This window comes from Solea solea, chromosome 20 (genome assembly GCF_958295425.1).
Source record: "Solea solea chromosome 20, fSolSol10.1, whole genome shotgun sequence".
NCBI classification, from domain to species: domain Eukaryota; kingdom Metazoa; phylum Chordata; class Actinopteri; order Pleuronectiformes; family Soleidae; genus Solea; species Solea solea.
Genome location: NC_081153.1, coordinates 22,798,889 through 22,817,332, shown reverse-complemented (window position 1 = coordinate 22,817,332; position 18,444 = coordinate 22,798,889). Strand labels below are relative to the sequence as shown.

The window sequence follows — 18,444 nt, the reverse complement described above, 5'->3', positions numbered from 1 at the left end:
ACCTGTGTATATACACATACATATATGTATATACGGATATATATAAGTATATTTGTTTCCTCTTTTGAAACTACATTTAAATTTAATCTTCACCTCCAGCATTTACTGTATAGATTTATACATTTATACATTTGTGCTGTTTTCATTCGTCAGAAGTGAAACATCATTTCTGACGTGAAAGAATTCAGTTACACAGTGTTTTTCATTTAGACAACACTTGATTCACAGGGAGTCCACAGATGAAGTGGTTTTACTGGCACACACACACACACACACACACACACACCAATATGAAAACACAGGTTCAGGGCTTTACTTGGTTTCTTTGTTAGTATGTTGCTGACCTCAGAGAGTTTTCACAGGAAAATCCCTGACTGTGCCTGAATGCCTCATCGTGGTTCACTTTCACTTAGGAAAAAAGACGCCTTTTTGTGGTTTTTATCCACAAATGATCCACAGATGAATCGTTTCTTTATGTTACACACAGCTGCTGACATGAACACATGAACACATGTCAGTCTATAATGTTTTTAACGCTCCAAAATAAAGTTACGACTAATTTGTTGTAAGAAAATTGGACGTTGAGTAGAACATTTTCTTTATTCCATTTTAATCCCTACATAAAAAAATAATCTTCATAATCTTCAATAATATTTCATTATCTTCACCAAATATTTTAAATCATCGTAATCATTAAAAAATAAAATAAAAATAATTGAATTCTTCATACAGATTTGAGTGAAGTCACAAAGGTACAAAAAAATCTGAAGAAATTCTCATTTTCTAACGACATAAAAAAATAATTTTACGCAAGAAACAAAAAACACATTTGTTTCTTTAGGTCAAATTTGAATCAAATTCACTTTTTTTACAAAATCAGGAAACGATAAACAAAAGATTCCAAAAAATATAGAATCTTTACAAATATTGAATATTAGGAAAAAAAGTTGTATAAAATATTAACGAGGTTTAGTGTTTTCTTTGAATGGCAGCTGTGGGGCGGGTCTTCATCCTCAGCAGCTCTTCGATAGGTCGACTGCTTCCCTGGTAAAAGTCCAGTCCGGTGATCCACTCCACGTCCCGTACTCGTGACCGATGGAACCACATGAGATCGTCCACCCACTCAGACTCGTCTCCCGAACTCTGGCCAAAAAAAACCCAAATATTCACGTTTGTTTTGACTCTTTACGACAAAAAACGACTTTTGAACAATAGTTGATCAAGTGATCCAATTTGGTGAAATATAAAAGTTTGTCTAACACCAAACTAACAATAATAATAATAATAAAAATAACTCTCAGAAGGGTTTCACATATTGTAAATTTGTTTTATAAGCTAAACATTTGTGTTCACAAATTTACAAAAACAAAATGTTTGTAAATTAATTTTCTCTCCTCTAAGGATTTATATGAACATTTGGCATCCTATAAATTTGTTTTGAGATATTTTTTGTGTTTGCAATAGTAAACAAAAACATCAAAAACTTTTTAAAGTATTTGTTTTTTGACATACATTTTTGTAAATGTTTCAATTGTTTGTTTTATAAAATGTAAATGAGTTTGTATGTTGTTCATTTGTCTCAGGAATTTTAAAGGTTTTTGTTCAAGTGATTTTGAAAATGCAAATTAGTCTAAACTTTGTAAATTTGTTTAGAGTTGTGAAAGGCAAGAGTGTAAATGTGTATTTTTGGCCCTTCCTGGCCACCGTACTCATGACGCAGAGATGTGCAGGAGTTTCCGGGTGTCAGTGGGGGATTTTCTTACTCTGCAGCTGTGTGAGTTGTCGTGTCTGTGAGGCAGCAGGAAGGACACGGTCTGCAGTTCGCTGCCACAGGCGCTCGCCGTCTGTGTGGAGTTCCTGCAGCTGGTGAGCACCACAAAGTAATGTGTGGGAATGGAGATGTTGGTGCCAGATACAAACCTGGACTCACAAACACAGAGGAGACGGTGGTTCCAGCACATTTAGTCACATCGGATTATCTGATGGAGTTCATTTCACTGACCACACACAGGCTTTGAGTCAGCACTCAAACTTTGTGTGTGTGTGTGTGTGCAGAGACGAGTTTCCACAGTTCAGTTCAGTTCAGTCCAGTTCAGTTCAGTCCAGTTCAGTTCAGTTCAGTTCAGTCCAGTTTAGTTCAGTTCAGTTCAGTCCAGTTCAGTTCAGTTCAGTTCAGTCCAGTTTAGTTTAGTTTAGTTTAGTCCAGTTTAGTTCAGTCCAGTTTAGATCAGTTCAGTTCAGTTCAGTTCAGTTTAGTTTAGTTTAGTTCAGTCCAGTTCAGTTCAGTTCAGTTCAGTTCAGTTCAGTTCAGTCCAGTTTAGTTCAGTTCAGTCCAATTTAGTTCAGTTCAGTTCAGTTCAGTTCAGTTCAGTTCAGTCCAGTTTAGTTTAGTTTAGTTTAGTCCAGTTTAGTTCAGTTCAGTTCAGTCCAGTTTAGTTCAGTTCAGTTCAGTTCAGTTCAGTTCAGTTCAGTTCAGTCCAGTTTAGTTTAGTTTAGTTTAGTTTAGTTCAGTTCAGTTCAGTTCAGTTCAGTCCAGTTTAGATCAGTTCAGTTCAGTTCAGTTTAGTTTAGTTTAGTTTAGTTCAGTTCAGTTCAGTTCAGTTCAGTTCAGTTCAGTCCAGTCCAGTCCAGTCCAGTCCAGTTTAGTCCAGTTCAGTCCAGTCCAGTCCAGTTCAGTTCAGTTCAGTTCAGTTCAGTTCAGTTCAGTCCAGTCCAGTTTAGTTCAGTTCAGTTCAGTTCAGTTCAGTTCAGTTCAGTCCATTTCATTTCATTTCATTTCAGTTCAGTCCAGTCCAGTCCAGTCCAGTTCAGTTCAGTTCAGTTCAGTTCAGTTCAGTCCAGTTTAGTTCAGTTCAGTTCAGTCCAGTTCAGTTCAGTTCAGTTCAGTTCAGTTCAGTTCAGTTCAGTTCAGTCCAGTTTAGTTCAGTTCAGTTCAGTTCAGTTCAGTTCAGTTTAGTTCAGTTCAGTTTAGATCAGTTCAGTTCAGTTCAGTTCAGTTTAGTTTAGTTTAGTTCAGTTCAGTTCAGTTCAGTTCAGTCCAGTTCAGTCCAGTTTAGTTCAGTTCAGTCCAGTTCAGTTCAGTCCAGTTTAGTTTAGTTTAGTTTAGTTTAGTTTAGTTCAGTTCAGTCCAGTTTAGTTCAGTCCAGTTTAGATCAGTTCAGTTCAGTTCAGTTCAGTTCAGTTCAGTTCAGTTTAGTTCAGTTCAGTTCAGTTCAGTTCAGTTCAGTCCAGTCCAGTCCAGTCCAGTCCAGTTTAGTCCATTTCAGTCCAGTTTAGTTCAGTTCAGTTCAGTTCAGTTCAGTTCAGTTCAGTTCAGTCCAGTCCAGTCCAGTCCATTTCAGTTCAGTCCAGTTCAGTTCAGTTCAGTTCAGTTCAGTCCAGTCTAGTTCAGTTCAGTTCAGTTCAGTTCAGTTCAGTTCAGTTCAGTTCAGTTCAGTCCAGTTCATTTCAGTTCAGTCCAGTTCAGTTCAGTCCAGTTCATTTCAGTTCAGTCCAGTTCAGTTCAGTTCAGTTCAGTTCAGTTCAGTTCAGTTCAGTCCAGTTTAGTTCAGTTCAGTTCAGTTCAGTTCAGTTCAGTTCAGTTCAGTTTAGTTCAGTTCAGTTCAGTTCAGTTCAGTTCATTAGGAATAGAACTAAAATAAGCAGCCCCAAGCATTCCATTCTTTGGCACCCTTCCCTCACGGGTATCACAGTAAAATGGTACGGTCAGGGCGGAGCTTCACCGGCTCCTCCCATGACAGTCAGCTGAATGGGCGACAGTCTGTTCTCATACAAAGACAAACAGATGTCGCGCTCACAGCTCTTCAGTGACGACGCTCTCTGACCCATCATTTTGGTACCGGCTCAGCTGAACCTCATCAGAGCCAGGTAACACCAGGCACCAGGTTCCAGCACCAAAATCATACAACGGTTGCTTTTTTGGTTCTGTTTCTAATGGAAACACGAAAACATACGAACTGAACCAAACTGAAGCGTTCCGCTCGGGGGAAACTCGTCTGCAGAAGAAGAAATAGCAGAAGTTTTCAGTCCATCATTCATTTCCTGTTCAGGGTTGAGAAGGTTGAGAACACGTCCTGAAAGCCTGATTGTCTGACGTCGATACAAGAATATTTGGTTCTGGGCGGATTCTCAGCATCCGTCTCACATTAATGCATGAGGACAATCCTTTCAAAGATTAAATCTCATCACGTTCAACAGGAAATGAAACTCACTGCTGGATTTGCTCCGGCCTGTCGTACTGGCCGTCGTAGTTGTAGTCGAAGGCGGGGCCTGTCACCACGTTGACGCCGTTGTAGACAGAGGCGTATTTCATCAGTAAGGTGTCGTGGAAGTAGGTCCAGATCTCTGAGGAGAGCAGAGCAGAGGTTGACGTGGTCTTCGCGTCTCTTTTTGCTCACCATCGCCGTGACGTTTTTTTCACTTACTCTTAAACTCAGGATACATTGGCACCACGTTACTCGTCAGCAGAGCGTCAAACTGCTGCTCTGCCGTCGTGTTCAAGTCTGCAGAGACACAGCAACACATTTAACACGTGTGTCGGAACAACTGTCTGAGAATCTGTGGATTTCTCCAGCGTCATCAAATCAATTCAATTCAATGTTATTTGTATAGCGCCAAATCATAACATACATGATCTCAGGTCTGTACATAGACAACATCAAGGAGAGCAGAGAAACACAACAGTTCACACTATGAGCAAACACTAGGGGGCAGTGGAGAGAAAAAACACGGCCACTGGTCACCTGCATGGTAGACAGTGAGTGATGCACCTTACGAACAAGGGAAGTTCTCTTCTGAATTTTTTGGCTCAACTCAAGTAAAGAAGTTATCTTTAGTAATGACCCTGCCCTTTCCTGTGTTTTTGTAGCTTTGATTGTGTGTGTGTGTGTGTGTGTGTGTGTGCTAACACGTACTCGGCGGGTACAGGAAAGCATGGGTCAGGTTTCCAGCTCGGTCGTACTCATCACATCTGGGACTCTGAGTTGCCAGAAGTCTGACATCAGCTCTCAGACACTTCTGTGTCACTGGCATCAGTGGATCTGTGGTCGCCTGTGGAAGCACATTATAATTCAAGTTACATGACAGTAAATCCACTCCAGATCAAACCCACAGACCCAGAGCCGACGGAACCGCAGTCATTGGGTTAAAGGAAAACTCTCCAGGATTTTTACAAACTGAGCCTGAGAGAGGATGATGGATCCGGACAGAAAACAAATGAGCTAACCCGGTAACTCACCTATTAGTTCACCTGTTAGCTAACCTACTTGTTCAGCACTTAGATTAGCTCACTGTTTCACAACACTGTGTCTCAGGCGTGTTCTTACGGGCTTGTCGATGGTGAAGGAGCTCCACAGAGGCATGAGCGCGTCGCTGCTGTAGGCGCTGATGAATCCGTGGTGGCGGAGGAGACAGTAACTCCGGTCCGACTGCAGCGTCCGAGGACGACCGAACAGCAGGTGCTTCATCTCTGCGGCAGATTCTACACAAACACACGTGCAGTTCGTTCCCGGAAACACGAGATCCTGATGTTTGCTGAGGAAAATCTTTACCTTGTTCTGTCGTCAGGTTCAGACGACTGTTGATCTCATTTCCACTCTGCAGAGAAACAACGGAAAGTCTTGTCTCATGTCTTCACATACAGATATAATATACTCTCCATTATTGTCCAACCCTGGTGGACAGTCCCTCAAACTCACAGTGAGTCAACATCATTTTACCCACCAGAGCTGGACAGGAGCACGCAAGCGTGTCCTCAGGGTCCAGACTGAGCAGCAGACACTGGGCGGGCCCGCTCTGCTCTGCAGGGGGCGCTGGTTTGTAGAATGGCGTCCTCAACATGTGGTTCAAACTGCCGTGGGTCCCATTGTTGTCAGCGGGAGAAATCTGTAGCAGGTCTGCGTGAAGAAGGAGACGCTTAGTTCAACGAGTAGATTCTCAATTTCCCTAATTACTATAATCACTATAATAACTATAATTACTCATACTTGTATATGTATATACTGCGTCTCACCACTTCATGTCATTCACTCTCACACAGTGGACCTTTAACGTGGCAGACACTCACCGCACATGAGGTTGTAGAGCTCGATGTTGGAAAACGGCTCGACTTCTGTTTTGGACTGAAACTTTGGTCCATAACTGACAAACATGGCCTGCAAAGACACTTTTCTTTAAAACACCTGGACTGTTTGTTCACATACTTGTATTCCCTCAGGCTTGTAGTACTCAGTGTAGAACAAGCCTTAACTTAAATGAGTGGAGAAGAGGAATGTAGGGCGCTCACATGCATGCTCTCCACGTCATTGTCGTAGCCGTGGGCTCCACCCGAGCAGAACGTGAGCGATCCAGGATATCTGTGGAAATAACAGTGTGAGCAAACTACGTCTTTAGTCTTCTGGAAGAAATGAATAATGATTTCATTAATTTAGGTCATAGCCAGGAATGTCTCCAGTGGTTTCCTGTCTCTGAGCATCATTCCACACTGATGACCTCAGAGGAACAAAGTCTATAACACTTTATTTTGATAGTCTCATCAATCATGTCAATCACTTATTCAACCCTTCTTATTTAGCTCACTATTTGGCAGCCAGTCTGTTGTTGGATGTTTAGAAGAGCTCATTATTTGGCAGTCAGACACTTGGTGAATGTATAGATCAGCTCAGTGAAGGTCAGTGGAGGTCAGTGGAGGTCAGTGGAGGTCAGTGGAGGTCGTTTACCGCTCAAACAGCCATTTTGCTTCGACCAGGACGTTGACGTCCTCGATGCGACGGCTGTTGGCGAAGTGGAGACGCTTTGGCAGGTTGGTCTTCAGGTACGGTTTGATCTTTTGGTCGGGCTTCTTGCACTGAAATCAGAGTCCGAAACCATGATTAGTGAAGATCACAGTGACCCTTGACCTTCTATCAAATCGAGTCCATGTCCAAGTGAACATTTGAATCAAATAGCTAATAACTATAACTATAACTATAACTAACAATTTTTTTAGTCACTTATTTGGGCCATAAAATGTGAGGACATGGTGAAAAATCTATTTCAATAAAAAAACTATAAACAAATGCAGTGAAACGTTGACGACTCACCGTCATGTTAGCAACAAGTTCTGCTGGATCAACTGTTAAAAGAAGAAAACTGATGTCATGACCAAAACAAACAAACAAAAAAAATACAATCATCTCATCAACAATACAAATCCTGAAAGATTTAGACTTAAAAATCTGTTAAAAAAAGAAACTAGTGATGATAAAGACAAGGTTTTATCAAGGAAACGACGAGTCTGACTAAGTGTTTACATGCAGGAGTAATCAGACTATGAATCACATTCTCCAGGTACGCATTCAGAAAACTAAATTATTGTCTTAGTCTGACTAAGTGTTTACATGCAGGAGTAATCAGACTATGAATCACATTCTCCAGGTACGCATTCAGAAAACTAAATTATTGTCTTAGTCTGACTAAGTGTTTACATGCAGGAGTAATCAGACTATGAATCACATTCTCCAGGTACGCATTCAGAAAACTAAATTATTGTCTTAGTCTGACTAAAATTGGACCTTTAACATGAATGTAAACAGGTTTCTCTGGGTATGTGCTTGTTTTCCAAAACACTGTTATGGAACAAAAAGGATGTGTCTCAACCTGCCAGTTCACCATCCTGTCTGTCTGTCTGTCTGTCTGTCTAAAAAAACAAAAGGCAAACTTCAAAGCTCTGGTTTCCTTTGATCAAAGTTCTTTTCACTCGTGCCAAACCGAGTTGAGTTCAACCAAAGAAAAACTTCAGTGATTGAACATAATCTGACTTCATCACTGAGCTTGATTTACAATAGTAATCAAAAGTCTTATGAAAATGAACCTGGCTATATTTATCTCCATGGTGAAAGGTGTGAGTAATCATCGGTCTCTGCTCGTTGCTAGAAAACACAACCATGTCCTTTCATGCAGTCATGGTTCACAACCACTGTGACCAAGTAACAATAGCAAAACATGAAACCTCTTAATAGGAAAAGCTGTTAAACCGAAACCACGAGCCTGACTAACCAGCGCCCCCTGTGATCCTATGGAAGGAAAAGTGATGAACGACCTGGTGACATCTGTGTTCTGTGAACCTCTAGCATCGGCCAAACTTCATCCATTCATCCGTTCTCCACATGAGGGTTGTTGGGGACAATCCGACTTGATGTTTTTGGACTGTGGGAGGAAACCTGAGGACCAGCATTTCCTTGCTGTGAGGCATTAGTGCTAGCCGTATGCTCCACCGCGCGGTGCAAAAATCCGCTTCCCATTTGTTGCTCATCCAGAGTTGATTTACTCACTGACTGTGTCTTTGTTCTTGGCCCTGATTCGTCCAAACGGGCCCTCGGTGACCCAGTAACTGCTGACGTCGCCCACCAGCTCCTGCAGAACCTCCTTCCTGTCGCAGCTGGTGTCCTCCATACCTGCAACAGAGTGGGACGGACGGACGGACGGACAGTTGTTGGTATCAGCTAACGAGAACATGCTGACTCCACACTGAAAGACCATGTCCAAGCAGAATTTGGAGCAGAGAGAGACGGCAGCTGTCTCTACCGTGATCGGCGACGACGATGATGTTGAGGCACCGGTGGAGTCCCAGCTGCTTTAGACCGTTCATGAGTTGTCCCATGACTTTATCCACGCCCATGAGGGCGTCGATCACCTGGAGAAGAAGAAAACAAACGCTGTCATGCCACATGTCCACCGTCAATGTTCTCACAAATGTCTACCATGGACATTATCTTGGGATTAGGGTCTGCATTTTTCACAGCCAGGAATTGAACCCACACCCTTCCAGTTGAAAGACAACTGGCCCTACCACTAAGCCACCATGGCTCAATCGTAACTCCTCACTTTTTCAATACTTTTACTTCAGTACATTTTATATCAGAAAAGTACTTTTGTCTTAAACTTTAAGACTTTTACTAAGTAATATTATAAAAAAAAGTGACATTTTCTGGTCACTTTAAGGTACTTTATAGACTGGTAATGAGTCACTGTCTGAACACAATAATTACACCTGGCAGGTGGAGACGTGTCCTCCTCGTCCTTTCCTCACATTTGACCTTGTTGGGATTGACTCACTACTTTAAAGGCATAGGTCAGGCTTTTTTGGAGTGGTCACTCTCATCAGGCTGAAGCTACTTCACAAAACACTTGTGTAATAAAAATCTACGTCTTTATCTCACTGTGAGACACACGAGGCAACCTGTGCGTGCGTGGGTGCGTGGGTGGGTGCGTGCGTGGGTGCGTGGGTGGGTGCGTGGGTGGGTGCGTGGGTGGGTGCGTGGGTGCGTGGGTGCGTGGGTGGGTGGGTGCGTGGCTGCGTGGGTGGGTGCGTGGGTGGGTGGGTGCGTGGGTGCGTGGGTGCGTGGGTGGGTGGGTGCGTGGGTGCGTTGGTGGGTGCGTGGGTGTGTGGGTGCGTGGGTGGGTGGGTGGGTGTTTGCGTGGGTGCGTGGGTGCGTGGGTGCGTGCGTGGGTGGGTGGGTGGGTGTTTGCGTGGGTGCGTGGGTGGGTGGGTTGGTCGGTATGCGTGTGGTTTACTAACGTCAGTTTCCTGTTGGAAAAATCTGTCTCACAGAACAAAACAGACACTAAACATGTAAAAATGTTCCTGGTTAATTGTGGACAGATGTCCAGAGTCAAAGTGAGGACAGACAGCACAAGGACGAGTGGATCCTCGGCTCATTAATATCTGTAGTGACTTTATATGACGTGAACTTCCAAAGTTCAGAGCTGCTCATTAAGTGTCATAAAGACGGAGCTGATGAGATTCTTATCTTTTATTCGTTTATCCTTCAAACATGATGGTGTTTTACAGCAGTAACAGTAGTTCTGTGAACTTCAGACTTTAATGTAGTCACTGATGAGGCTCAGGCAGTGACAGGATGATGATGATGATGTGTGTGTGTGTGTGTGTGATGAACTCACTCCTCCACTCACTGGACCGTAACTGTGTCCAGATTTATCCGGCTCCTCCAGGTACAACGTGAAGAAATGTGGCCTGAGGAGGAATCACACGTGACATCATCAAAACATTTACAGACCGTTACTGAGCCTCTTCCTGTTCCTGTGGTTTTGAACTGAGAACACAGGAAGAAGAAGAAGCTGTCACATGACACAAAAACACACCAGAACCAGAACCTGGTTTTAGAGGAACCCACCTTTCAGCATCTGGCAGCTGCAGCCACTTCAGCACGGTAAACACTCGCTCTTCAAACGGAACTTTTCTACAGACACAGAGTTCATAGATCAGTTTTCTGCAGCGTTCTCGTCAGCGTCTGTGTTTTATCAGCTGTTATGAGCTGTCAATCACTTTACTCCAAGCTTATCAATCAATGAGTCCATGAGTCATCATCGGGTCCTTAAATCAAAGTTACCCGCTGTACGGTCTGTAGATGTCCGGGAAGCTGCCGTTGACTTTAACGTCCGATCCCGGCCAGAAAAACGTCCCGGACCTGAGGCCCTGGTACCGCGCCGTGTGCCAAACCTCGGCGACACAACAACACACGAGCAACGTTATTTCATCACATTCATCAAATCAATCTCATCTTTATTATTGGACTCAGGCCCATAAAACAAGTCAGGGAAAACAAATAAAACAATCCCAGATAATCACTAATCTTTATCTCTCTGTTAAACCACACACACACACACACACACACTGATTGTGTTATTTATGCTTCTGTAATTATATCAGATTTAAAAGAGTTGAAATGAAGAGCTCACAGGTTGTCCCAGGTACCAGGCTGGATTGTCCTTCTCTGAGTTGGACAAACTGAAGGAGGCGTCAAACACCGGGTCGTACATGACGTTGTCGATCAAACCGTTGGACTCTGGGTAAAGGCCCTGAGGACACATGAAGCAGTGAATACTACTAACTATGACATAACATCAGTGAACATTATTATTATTATTATTAGGATTATTTCAACAGGTCCTATAAATATATATACATGTACACCACATGTGTGGTTACCGTGACGATGGTGTAGTGGTTGGGAAACGTCTTGGTGGGAAACGCAGACTGCATGTACGGAGCTGAGGTTCCACACGCTCCTGTGACGCAGAGCAGACGTCCACTTAAATCATCTGCCAAAGACCTTTAAACTCTAATGTCCCTTCAAACCAGACAAAACTGCACAAAACTCAAGTTTAGTTTAACTGATCTGAGATTCAAGTCACAATTCTATCAAAACAATCTCGGAATTCTGACTTTAATCTCGGAATTCTTGGAAAGAGTCTTATTTTTCTTTAATAAAATTCACAATGTTCTTGTAAGTAAATGTTTGTGTAGAAAGAATCTGCTCTGAGACTCTAATGTTCCGTTAAAACGAGGAAAAACCTCAGAAATATTTCGTTTTAAAAGGATTTGAACAACTTTCCCACAAACAACTCAACAGAAAGTGGATCTGCCAGTGCTCGGTTTTTACATGTGAGATTAATGTAATCCTCTGACACAATACAGCCACACTTTCTTTGACTATAATCCAGCTTTTAAGTTTAAAAAGTCTCACTCAGTTTGTCCAGCACTGGGATGAGAGATCGCCACGTCTGCAGGTACTCGGCTCTGAGTCCGTCCAACGAGACGAGGAGAAGAGGCTGCGTCCTGAAACTGTGACAGACAGACAGACAGACAGACAGACAGACACAGGCAGGCAGACAGACAGACAGACAGGCAGGCAGACAGACAGACAGACAGACAGACAGGCAGGCAGGCAGACAGACAAATGAGACCCAGAAAACAGAAAGTCCACAAACGTCAACGCGAGCTGAAGACGAAAGTGAAGGACACTGTGGCGTCTTACTTTAATGGACACGTGGGGGACATCTGGACATCACACTCCTCCTCCAACCACGTCGTCTCTCCTGCAAACACAGGACACACACACACACGCACACACGCGCACACACACACGCACACATTTTTCCAAATAATCAAATTTGATGACAAAAACACAGATTTAATGTCATAATCAGATTATAATTTATAATTTATAAAAGTTTTGTGTTAAATACAGAAGTGAAATCCCCGCGTGTGCAAAGATAAGAAATTCTAACGTATAAATGATTCAATTCAGATTATTTTAAGTGATTATTATGATTATAACGAAAATGTCACTTAGACATGATTTATACTAGTTGTATTAGTTAGTTAGTGAGTGTCTCACCGTGGCACACATGTTTGTAGTTAGTTGGTTAGTTAGTGAGTGTCTCACCATGGCAGACATGTTTGTAGTTAGTTAGTTGGTTGGTTAGTTAGTTAGTGGGTGTCTCACCGTGGCAGGCATGTTTGTAGTTAGTTAGTTAGTTGTTAGTGAGTGTCTCACCGTGGCAGATATGTTTGTAGTTAGTTGGTTGGTTAGGTGGTGAGTGTCTCACCGTGGCAGACATGTTTGTAGTTAGTTAGTTGGTTAGGTGGTGAGTGTCTCACCGTGGCAGACATGTTTGTAGTTAGTTAGTTGGTTAGGTGGTGAGTGTCTCACCGTGGCAGATATGTTTGTAGTTAGTTGGTTAGTTAGTTAGTTAGTAAGTGTCTCACCGTTGCAGACATGTTTATAGTTAGTTCGTTAGTTGGTTGGTTAGTTAGTTAGTGAGTGTCTCACCCTGGCAGACATGTTTGTAGTTAGTTAGTTGGTTAGGGGGTGAGTGTCTCACCGTGGCAGACATGTTTGTAGTTAGTTAGTTGGTTAGGTGGTGAGTGTCTCACCGTGGCAGATATGTTTGTAGTTAGTTGGTTAGTTAGTTAGTTAGTTAGTGAGTGTCTCACCGTGGCAGACATGTTTGTAGTTAGTTAGTTAGTTGGTTGGTTGGTTAGTTAGTTAGTTAGTTAGTGAGTGTCTCACCGTGGCAGACATGTTTGTAGTTAGTTAGTTGGTTAGTTAGTTAGTGAGTGTCTCACCGTGGCAGACATGTTTGTAGTTAGTTAGTTAGTTGTTAGTGAGTGTCTCACCGTGGCAGATATGTTTGTAGTTAGTTGGTTGGTTAGGTGGTGAGTGTCTCACCGTGGCAGACATGTTTGTAGTTAGTTAGTTGGTTAGGTGGTGAGTGTCTCACCGTGGCAGACATGTTTGTAGTTAGTTAGTTGGTTAGGTGGTGAGTGTCTCACCGTGGCAGATATGTTTGTAGTTAGTTGGTTAGTTAGTTAGTTAGTAAGTGTCTCACCGTTGCAGACATGTTTGTAGTTAGTTCGTTAGTTGGTTGGTTAGTTAGTTAGTGAGTGTCTCACCCTGGCAGACATGTTTGTAGTTAGTTAGTTGGTTAGGGGGTGAGTGTCTCACCGTGGCAGACATGTTTGTAGTTAGTTAGTTGGTTAGGTGGTGAGTGTCTCACCGTGGCAGATATGTTTGTAGTTAGTTGGTTAGTTAGTTAGTTAGTTAGTGAGTGTCTCACCGTGGCAGACATGTTTGTAGTTAGTTAGTTAGTTGGTTGGTTGGTTAGTTAGTTAGTTAGTTAGTTAGTTGGTTAGTTAGTTAGTGAGTGTCTCACCGTGGCAGACATGTTTGTAGTTAGTTAGTTAGTTGTTAGTGAGTGTCTCACCGTGGCAGATATGTTTGTAGTTAGTTGGTTGGTTAGGTGGTGAGTGTCTCACCGTGGCAGACATGTTTGTAGTTAGTTAGTTGGTTAGGTGGTGAGTGTCTCACCGTGGCAGACATGTTTGTAGTTAGTTAGTTGGTTAGGTGGTGAGTGTCTCACCGTGGCAGATATGTTTGTAGTTAGTTGGTTAGTTAGTTAGTTAGTAAGTGTCTCACCGTTGCAGACATGTTTGTAGTTAGTTCGTTAGTTGGTTGGTTAGTTAGTTAGTGAGTGTCTCACCCTGGCAGACATGTTTGTAGTTAGTTAGTTGGTTAGGGGGTGAGTGTCTCACCGTGGCAGACATGTTTGTAGTTAGTTAGTTGGTTAGGTGGTGAGTGTCTCACCGTGGCAGATATGTTTGTAGTTAGTTGGTTAGTTAGTTAGTTAGTTAGTGAGTGTCTCACCGTGGCAGACATGTTTGTAGTTAGTTAGTTAGTTGGTTGGTTGGTTAGTTAGTTAGTTAGTTAGTGAGTGTCTCACCGTGGCAGACATGTTTGTAGTTAGTTAGTTGGTTAGTTAGTTAGTGAGTGTCTCACCGTGGCAGACATGTTTGTAGTTAGTTAGTTAGTTAGTTGGTTAGTTAGTTAGTGAGTGTCTCACCGTGGCAGACATGTTTGTAGTTAGTTGGTTGGTTAGTTAGTTAGAGAGAGAGAGTGTCTCACCATGGCAGACATGTTTGGAGTTAGTTAGTTGGTTAGTAAGTTAGTGAGTGTCTCACCGTGGAAGACATGTTTGTAGTTAGTTAGTTGGTTGGTTAGTTAGTGAGTGTCTCACCGTGGCACACATGTTTGTAGTTAGTACAACAGTCGTGTGCAGACACACAGTCGTCAGAGCAGTGACAGCGACTTTGGTTTAGTCTCGTCTCTCCACAGCGCAGCTTCGTACACTCCCACATCTGAGCTGTAGGGGGCAGTCATCATGTTAGATATTTGTTTCTCCTGTTAAACGACTGAAACAACGATTATTCTCAAAAGTTTTTAACAGGAAATTAAACTAAAACAATACCTGTTAACATGTATACAATGTGTGTTGACTCTTGAACAGTGTTGCTAGTGTTAGCTACAATGCTAACATGAAAACATTGAATGACCTGACCCTTGACCTGAAACAGTCAAAAATCAAGTTTTTTTTAAACCAGCAAAGTACATAAAAAAAATTGAGATTAAAGTCAATAAATGCAAATTATTTCATCTCGGAATTTTGAATTTAATCTGGAAATTCATGCTGGGTTTTTCATGCTGTGGCACTAATAATCTTCCGTATTTTTCTCACAGAGAGGACAGACTCACAGAGAGGACAGTCTCACAGAGAGGACAGACTCACAGAGAGGACAGTCTCACAGAGAGGACAGACTCACAGAGAGGACAGACTCACAGAGAGGACAGACTCACAGAGAGGACAGACTCTCACAGAGAGGACAGACTCACAGAGAGGACAGTCTCTCACAGAGAGGACAGTCTCTCACAGAGAGGACAGACTCACAGAGAGGACAGACTCACAGAGAGGACAGTCTCACCGGGGACGGCGCAGGTGTCGTGGAAGTCGTAGCAGCAGCTGTTGCTGGACACACAGCTGTCGTCACATCTGCAGCCCGGCTCCTCCCCGTACGGCTGGAAGCAGCGGTTCCTGCAGGACGTGTGAGGGACGACTGAAGACAGATATGAAATTGTATGTTTTAAGACGGTAACCGTGGTAACAGTTACACTGTGTGAGGTACAGTCTGACATACTAGTGTGAATCCTGCTGATGATTAAAGACAAACAGAGAATCCCATGACTAAACTAAACCTTATTAGTAACATTGACCTTAACCTTAACCACAACTCAGCTCCAGAGAAACTGGTCAAGTTAAGAACTAAGATTCCAGAGAGTGAGTCACGTCACCTTTGTTCAAACATTTCTGCAGGTCCAATCCCAAACCGAGTCCAAGACCGAGGATTAGAGTCACAATCGATACAGCCAAGACACCGATCTGTGTCACACACACGTACAAGTATAAGTAATATACTTAGCAAAAGCAGATTGTGTGAGATTATTGTTTTTAAGAATATCAAAACCCTTTTGTTTCTCACTTAGTTATTAAATCTTAAAAGTTAGTTATTTTCCACCCACAATAAGCTAAACTAACATCTGTCGGACAGTCACAGTCTTAGTCTAAGACTGTGACTTCCTTTATTGTCATTGCACAGAAAACACAGCAGTGAAAACTGCTATGAACAGCTGGATTATGTCACAGTATCAATAATTCCAAAAATACTCCTGTCAAAACTAACCATTATTTTCTTAATTAATCTGTTGATCTTTTTCAAACGTTGAAAAATTGTTTCCCACACTTCAAATTTTAATCTATGAATTTTTTTCCTATAGGGCTTTTTTTGCAGTGTATGAAAAGAAAAGCTGCTTTACCTTCATCCATAAGTAAATCATTTCAAAATAAAATACAGAGCAGCGGCCGTGCAGCCTCCAAACTCACCACGATCTTCTTCCTCTTCTTCTGCGGCTCCATTGTCCAACCCATGACCATCAGAGACGACAACACAGAGACAGAGAGGACAACACAGAGACAAATGACAGAGACAGAGACAGAGACAAATGACAGAGACAGAGACAGAGACAGAGGCAGAGTCAGATATTCACCACCCTGACCTCTGGACCAGGTGTGATGATGCAGTTGATGAGTAACTAAATGGTTACACGTGCCCCGTAAAACGTGAAGGTAAGAAGACGTAAGAAGAGGACGCTCACGGAGATACAAACCCATCACGACAACAAGAGCACATTTATTGGTTCAAGTAAACACATCAGTAAAGATAAGGTTGGAGCAGATAATGGAGCATTAATGGCCCAAGGACGCGAGGACATTAAAGTGGCTCACGCCTCACTGCCGGTAACGACGAGATGTTTTAACGTCGTCCTCACCGACCTTGGAACTGTGACAACTAGCTTCTTTTGATAAGCTACAATTACGATTTTAAATTATGAAAAATCAGCGGCTTTTCACTGGAACTTTTACCTGGAAGCTGATATTTTCTTAAAAGTTCCTCTTAAACTTTATAAATTACTTAGTATTCATTATTAGTATTAAAGTATTCTCCAAAAATGTTCACAACTTATATATAAATTCACTGGTTTTTGACCATAATATATTTAACGGATGTTGCTCTCAGTCTTTAGTTTTATTTTATGGGCTAACAAGCTATCAGCTAATGTTAGTGGCTAATGTTCTGTACTCGCTAACTACAGAAGATGACTGAGAACCTTTATAGACACATTAGCAGCTCATGTTAGCATGCTAATTTTGTAGTATATACTATATTCTGTAGTATAATTAAGCGTTTAGGAGCCACAGAGGCTAACAGTTTAGCGAGCTAGCAGGCGAGATTCTTTAGAATAGGCATAAAATTCTCTATGACTAAAACGTACAAGTATGGTGTTTTTGGAGCGCTGACCTTAAATCAGTATCAACAGTGTATTTACCATTGTCTTTAGCTGTTAGCCTAGCTTGTCAGTACTTGTCGTTGTTGATAGTTTTTCCACAGTTGTCAGGAGTTTGACACTCCCATCACAAGCATCCACAACACGTATGTGTTTAATCTTAACCTTTATGGTTTTTGTCACCTGTGCTGTGTGAATAAAGTTTGACTGACTGACAAACACGTTTATGTGTTACTTAACATATCACGTGGGATATGTTCATCTGTGGATTGTCAGGAACTAAACATCCCATCATTTTGTCCAGAATTTAAACGTTCAGAATGTTCCCGGTCACAAGGTCATTTTAGTCTTTTACTGTGAGTTTATCTGTAAAACTGTTTCACAACATGTTTAAGTGCACTTTTACTGTGTGATTTAAACTTACAGGCATTTGTGTATAAATCTTCAATGAGCTTGTTAAATTGAAAGTTGTGTGTGGTTTCATGAACCTCTGACACGTGTGTGCCAGTGGAGACACAAGGAAAAACTGAGTTAATCAAAACTTAATAAAATCTACGTCACTTTAAGTCCATGATTTGTTAACTACACCAGCCTCAAAATGCCCGTCTGGACTTTTTTTTTATGCTTATTTTAACAATAAAAGGACCAGAAAATGAATAACTTTCAGTATCTGTACTGTCAGTGTCCCCCTGAACACAAGTGTCCCTGTGAGACAGGTGCAAAGTCAATCAATATAGTAACACTGTTGTTGCTGTGAAAACACTTAAAATATGTCGTTATGTTGTTATTTTAATTACCACGACTTTTATTTTGAAAGGCAACAGGAATAAACATGGCTTCATCTTCTGCCTGGCTGCTAATTACTTAAACATTTACTTAAAGTCACTGTGACCATTTAGTGGGGCAGTTTTTGCAGTGTACTATGGAACTGTAAATGTGATATCATCAGTATATCATAGTAATGAATGACACTAAGATTATGGTTAAGTTTGTTATGGTGAACAGATGATGATCTTCACTCATGTTATGTGAAAAACAGGAGATTTTAAAAATGAAATCAAAGTTGTTACACAGACCTGTTACTGGGAGTGCTGCTACTGTTGTCATGCAATAAATATGAAAAACTCAGTTCACTTCCTGTTTTCAGAGGATATTTTCATACTTAGTGAAGTGGGGCCTGCTGCTGGAGAAACCTCACAGACTCTGAACTCAACACAAACTCCCCTGTGCATGTTTCAACAACACACACTATTTTCCTCTGCGTCTCTGCATGTTAATTTTTCCAGCCATAACTCATTGTTTATTTGGAACAATGTTTCTTGACGTTTATCATGAGAGTGTGAGTCACATTCTGTATTTATGTGGGAAAATAAATATGAGCCTGCATTCATGAGTGAGAGAAAAAAGATTTATTTGAATTCTGGAT

At 41.9% G+C, this 18,444-nt stretch overlaps 2 protein-coding genes across 4 annotated transcripts in view; both read right to left on the bottom strand.

The window, feature by feature from the left end:
* The window catches only part of LOC131446909 (tumor necrosis factor receptor superfamily member 11B-like), an 8,695-nt gene extending 8,110 nt beyond the window's left edge, over window positions 1–585 (bottom strand). Inside the window, exon 1 of the mRNA XM_058618291.1 lies at window positions 1–585. This exon is cut by the window's left edge and continues 143 nt beyond it. The gene's annotated coding sequence lies outside the window, so the exon portion shown is untranslated.
* Window positions 586–836: 251 nt separating this feature from the next.
* Window positions 837–16,142, bottom strand: LOC131446907 (ectonucleotide pyrophosphatase/phosphodiesterase family member 3). Of its 3 annotated transcripts, none has more exons than XM_058618288.1 (25): window positions 16,057–16,142; window positions 15,468–15,555; window positions 15,101–15,232; window positions 14,359–14,484; window positions 11,817–11,877; window positions 11,526–11,623; window positions 10,988–11,067; window positions 10,738–10,857; window positions 10,389–10,498; window positions 10,173–10,238; window positions 9,940–10,012; window positions 8,563–8,671; window positions 8,310–8,432; window positions 7,080–7,111; window positions 6,717–6,844; window positions 6,284–6,353; window positions 6,065–6,152; window positions 5,722–5,894; window positions 5,550–5,595; window positions 5,325–5,479; window positions 4,914–5,049; window positions 4,425–4,502; window positions 4,212–4,344; window positions 1,764–1,863; window positions 837–1,143 (listed from the first exon to the last, which is right to left on the bottom strand). In XM_058618288.1, the coding sequence occupies exons 1-25, from the start codon at window positions 16,105–16,107 to the stop codon at window positions 970–972; spliced, it is 2,550 nt and encodes an 849-aa protein (XP_058474271.1). In that variant the 5' UTR covers window positions 16,108–16,142; the 3' UTR covers window positions 837–969. The 3 variants fall into 3 exon arrangements, with proteins under 3 accessions (XP_058474271.1, XP_058474270.1, XP_058474272.1); XM_058618287.1 differs by having other exon boundaries at window positions 840–1,143; window positions 1,764–1,920; XM_058618289.1 differs by lacking the exons at window positions 14,359–14,484; window positions 15,101–15,232; window positions 15,468–15,555; window positions 16,057–16,142 and adding an exon at window positions 12,180–12,222 and having other exon boundaries at window positions 843–1,143; window positions 1,764–1,920.
* Window positions 16,143–18,444: the final 2,302 nt, after the last annotated feature.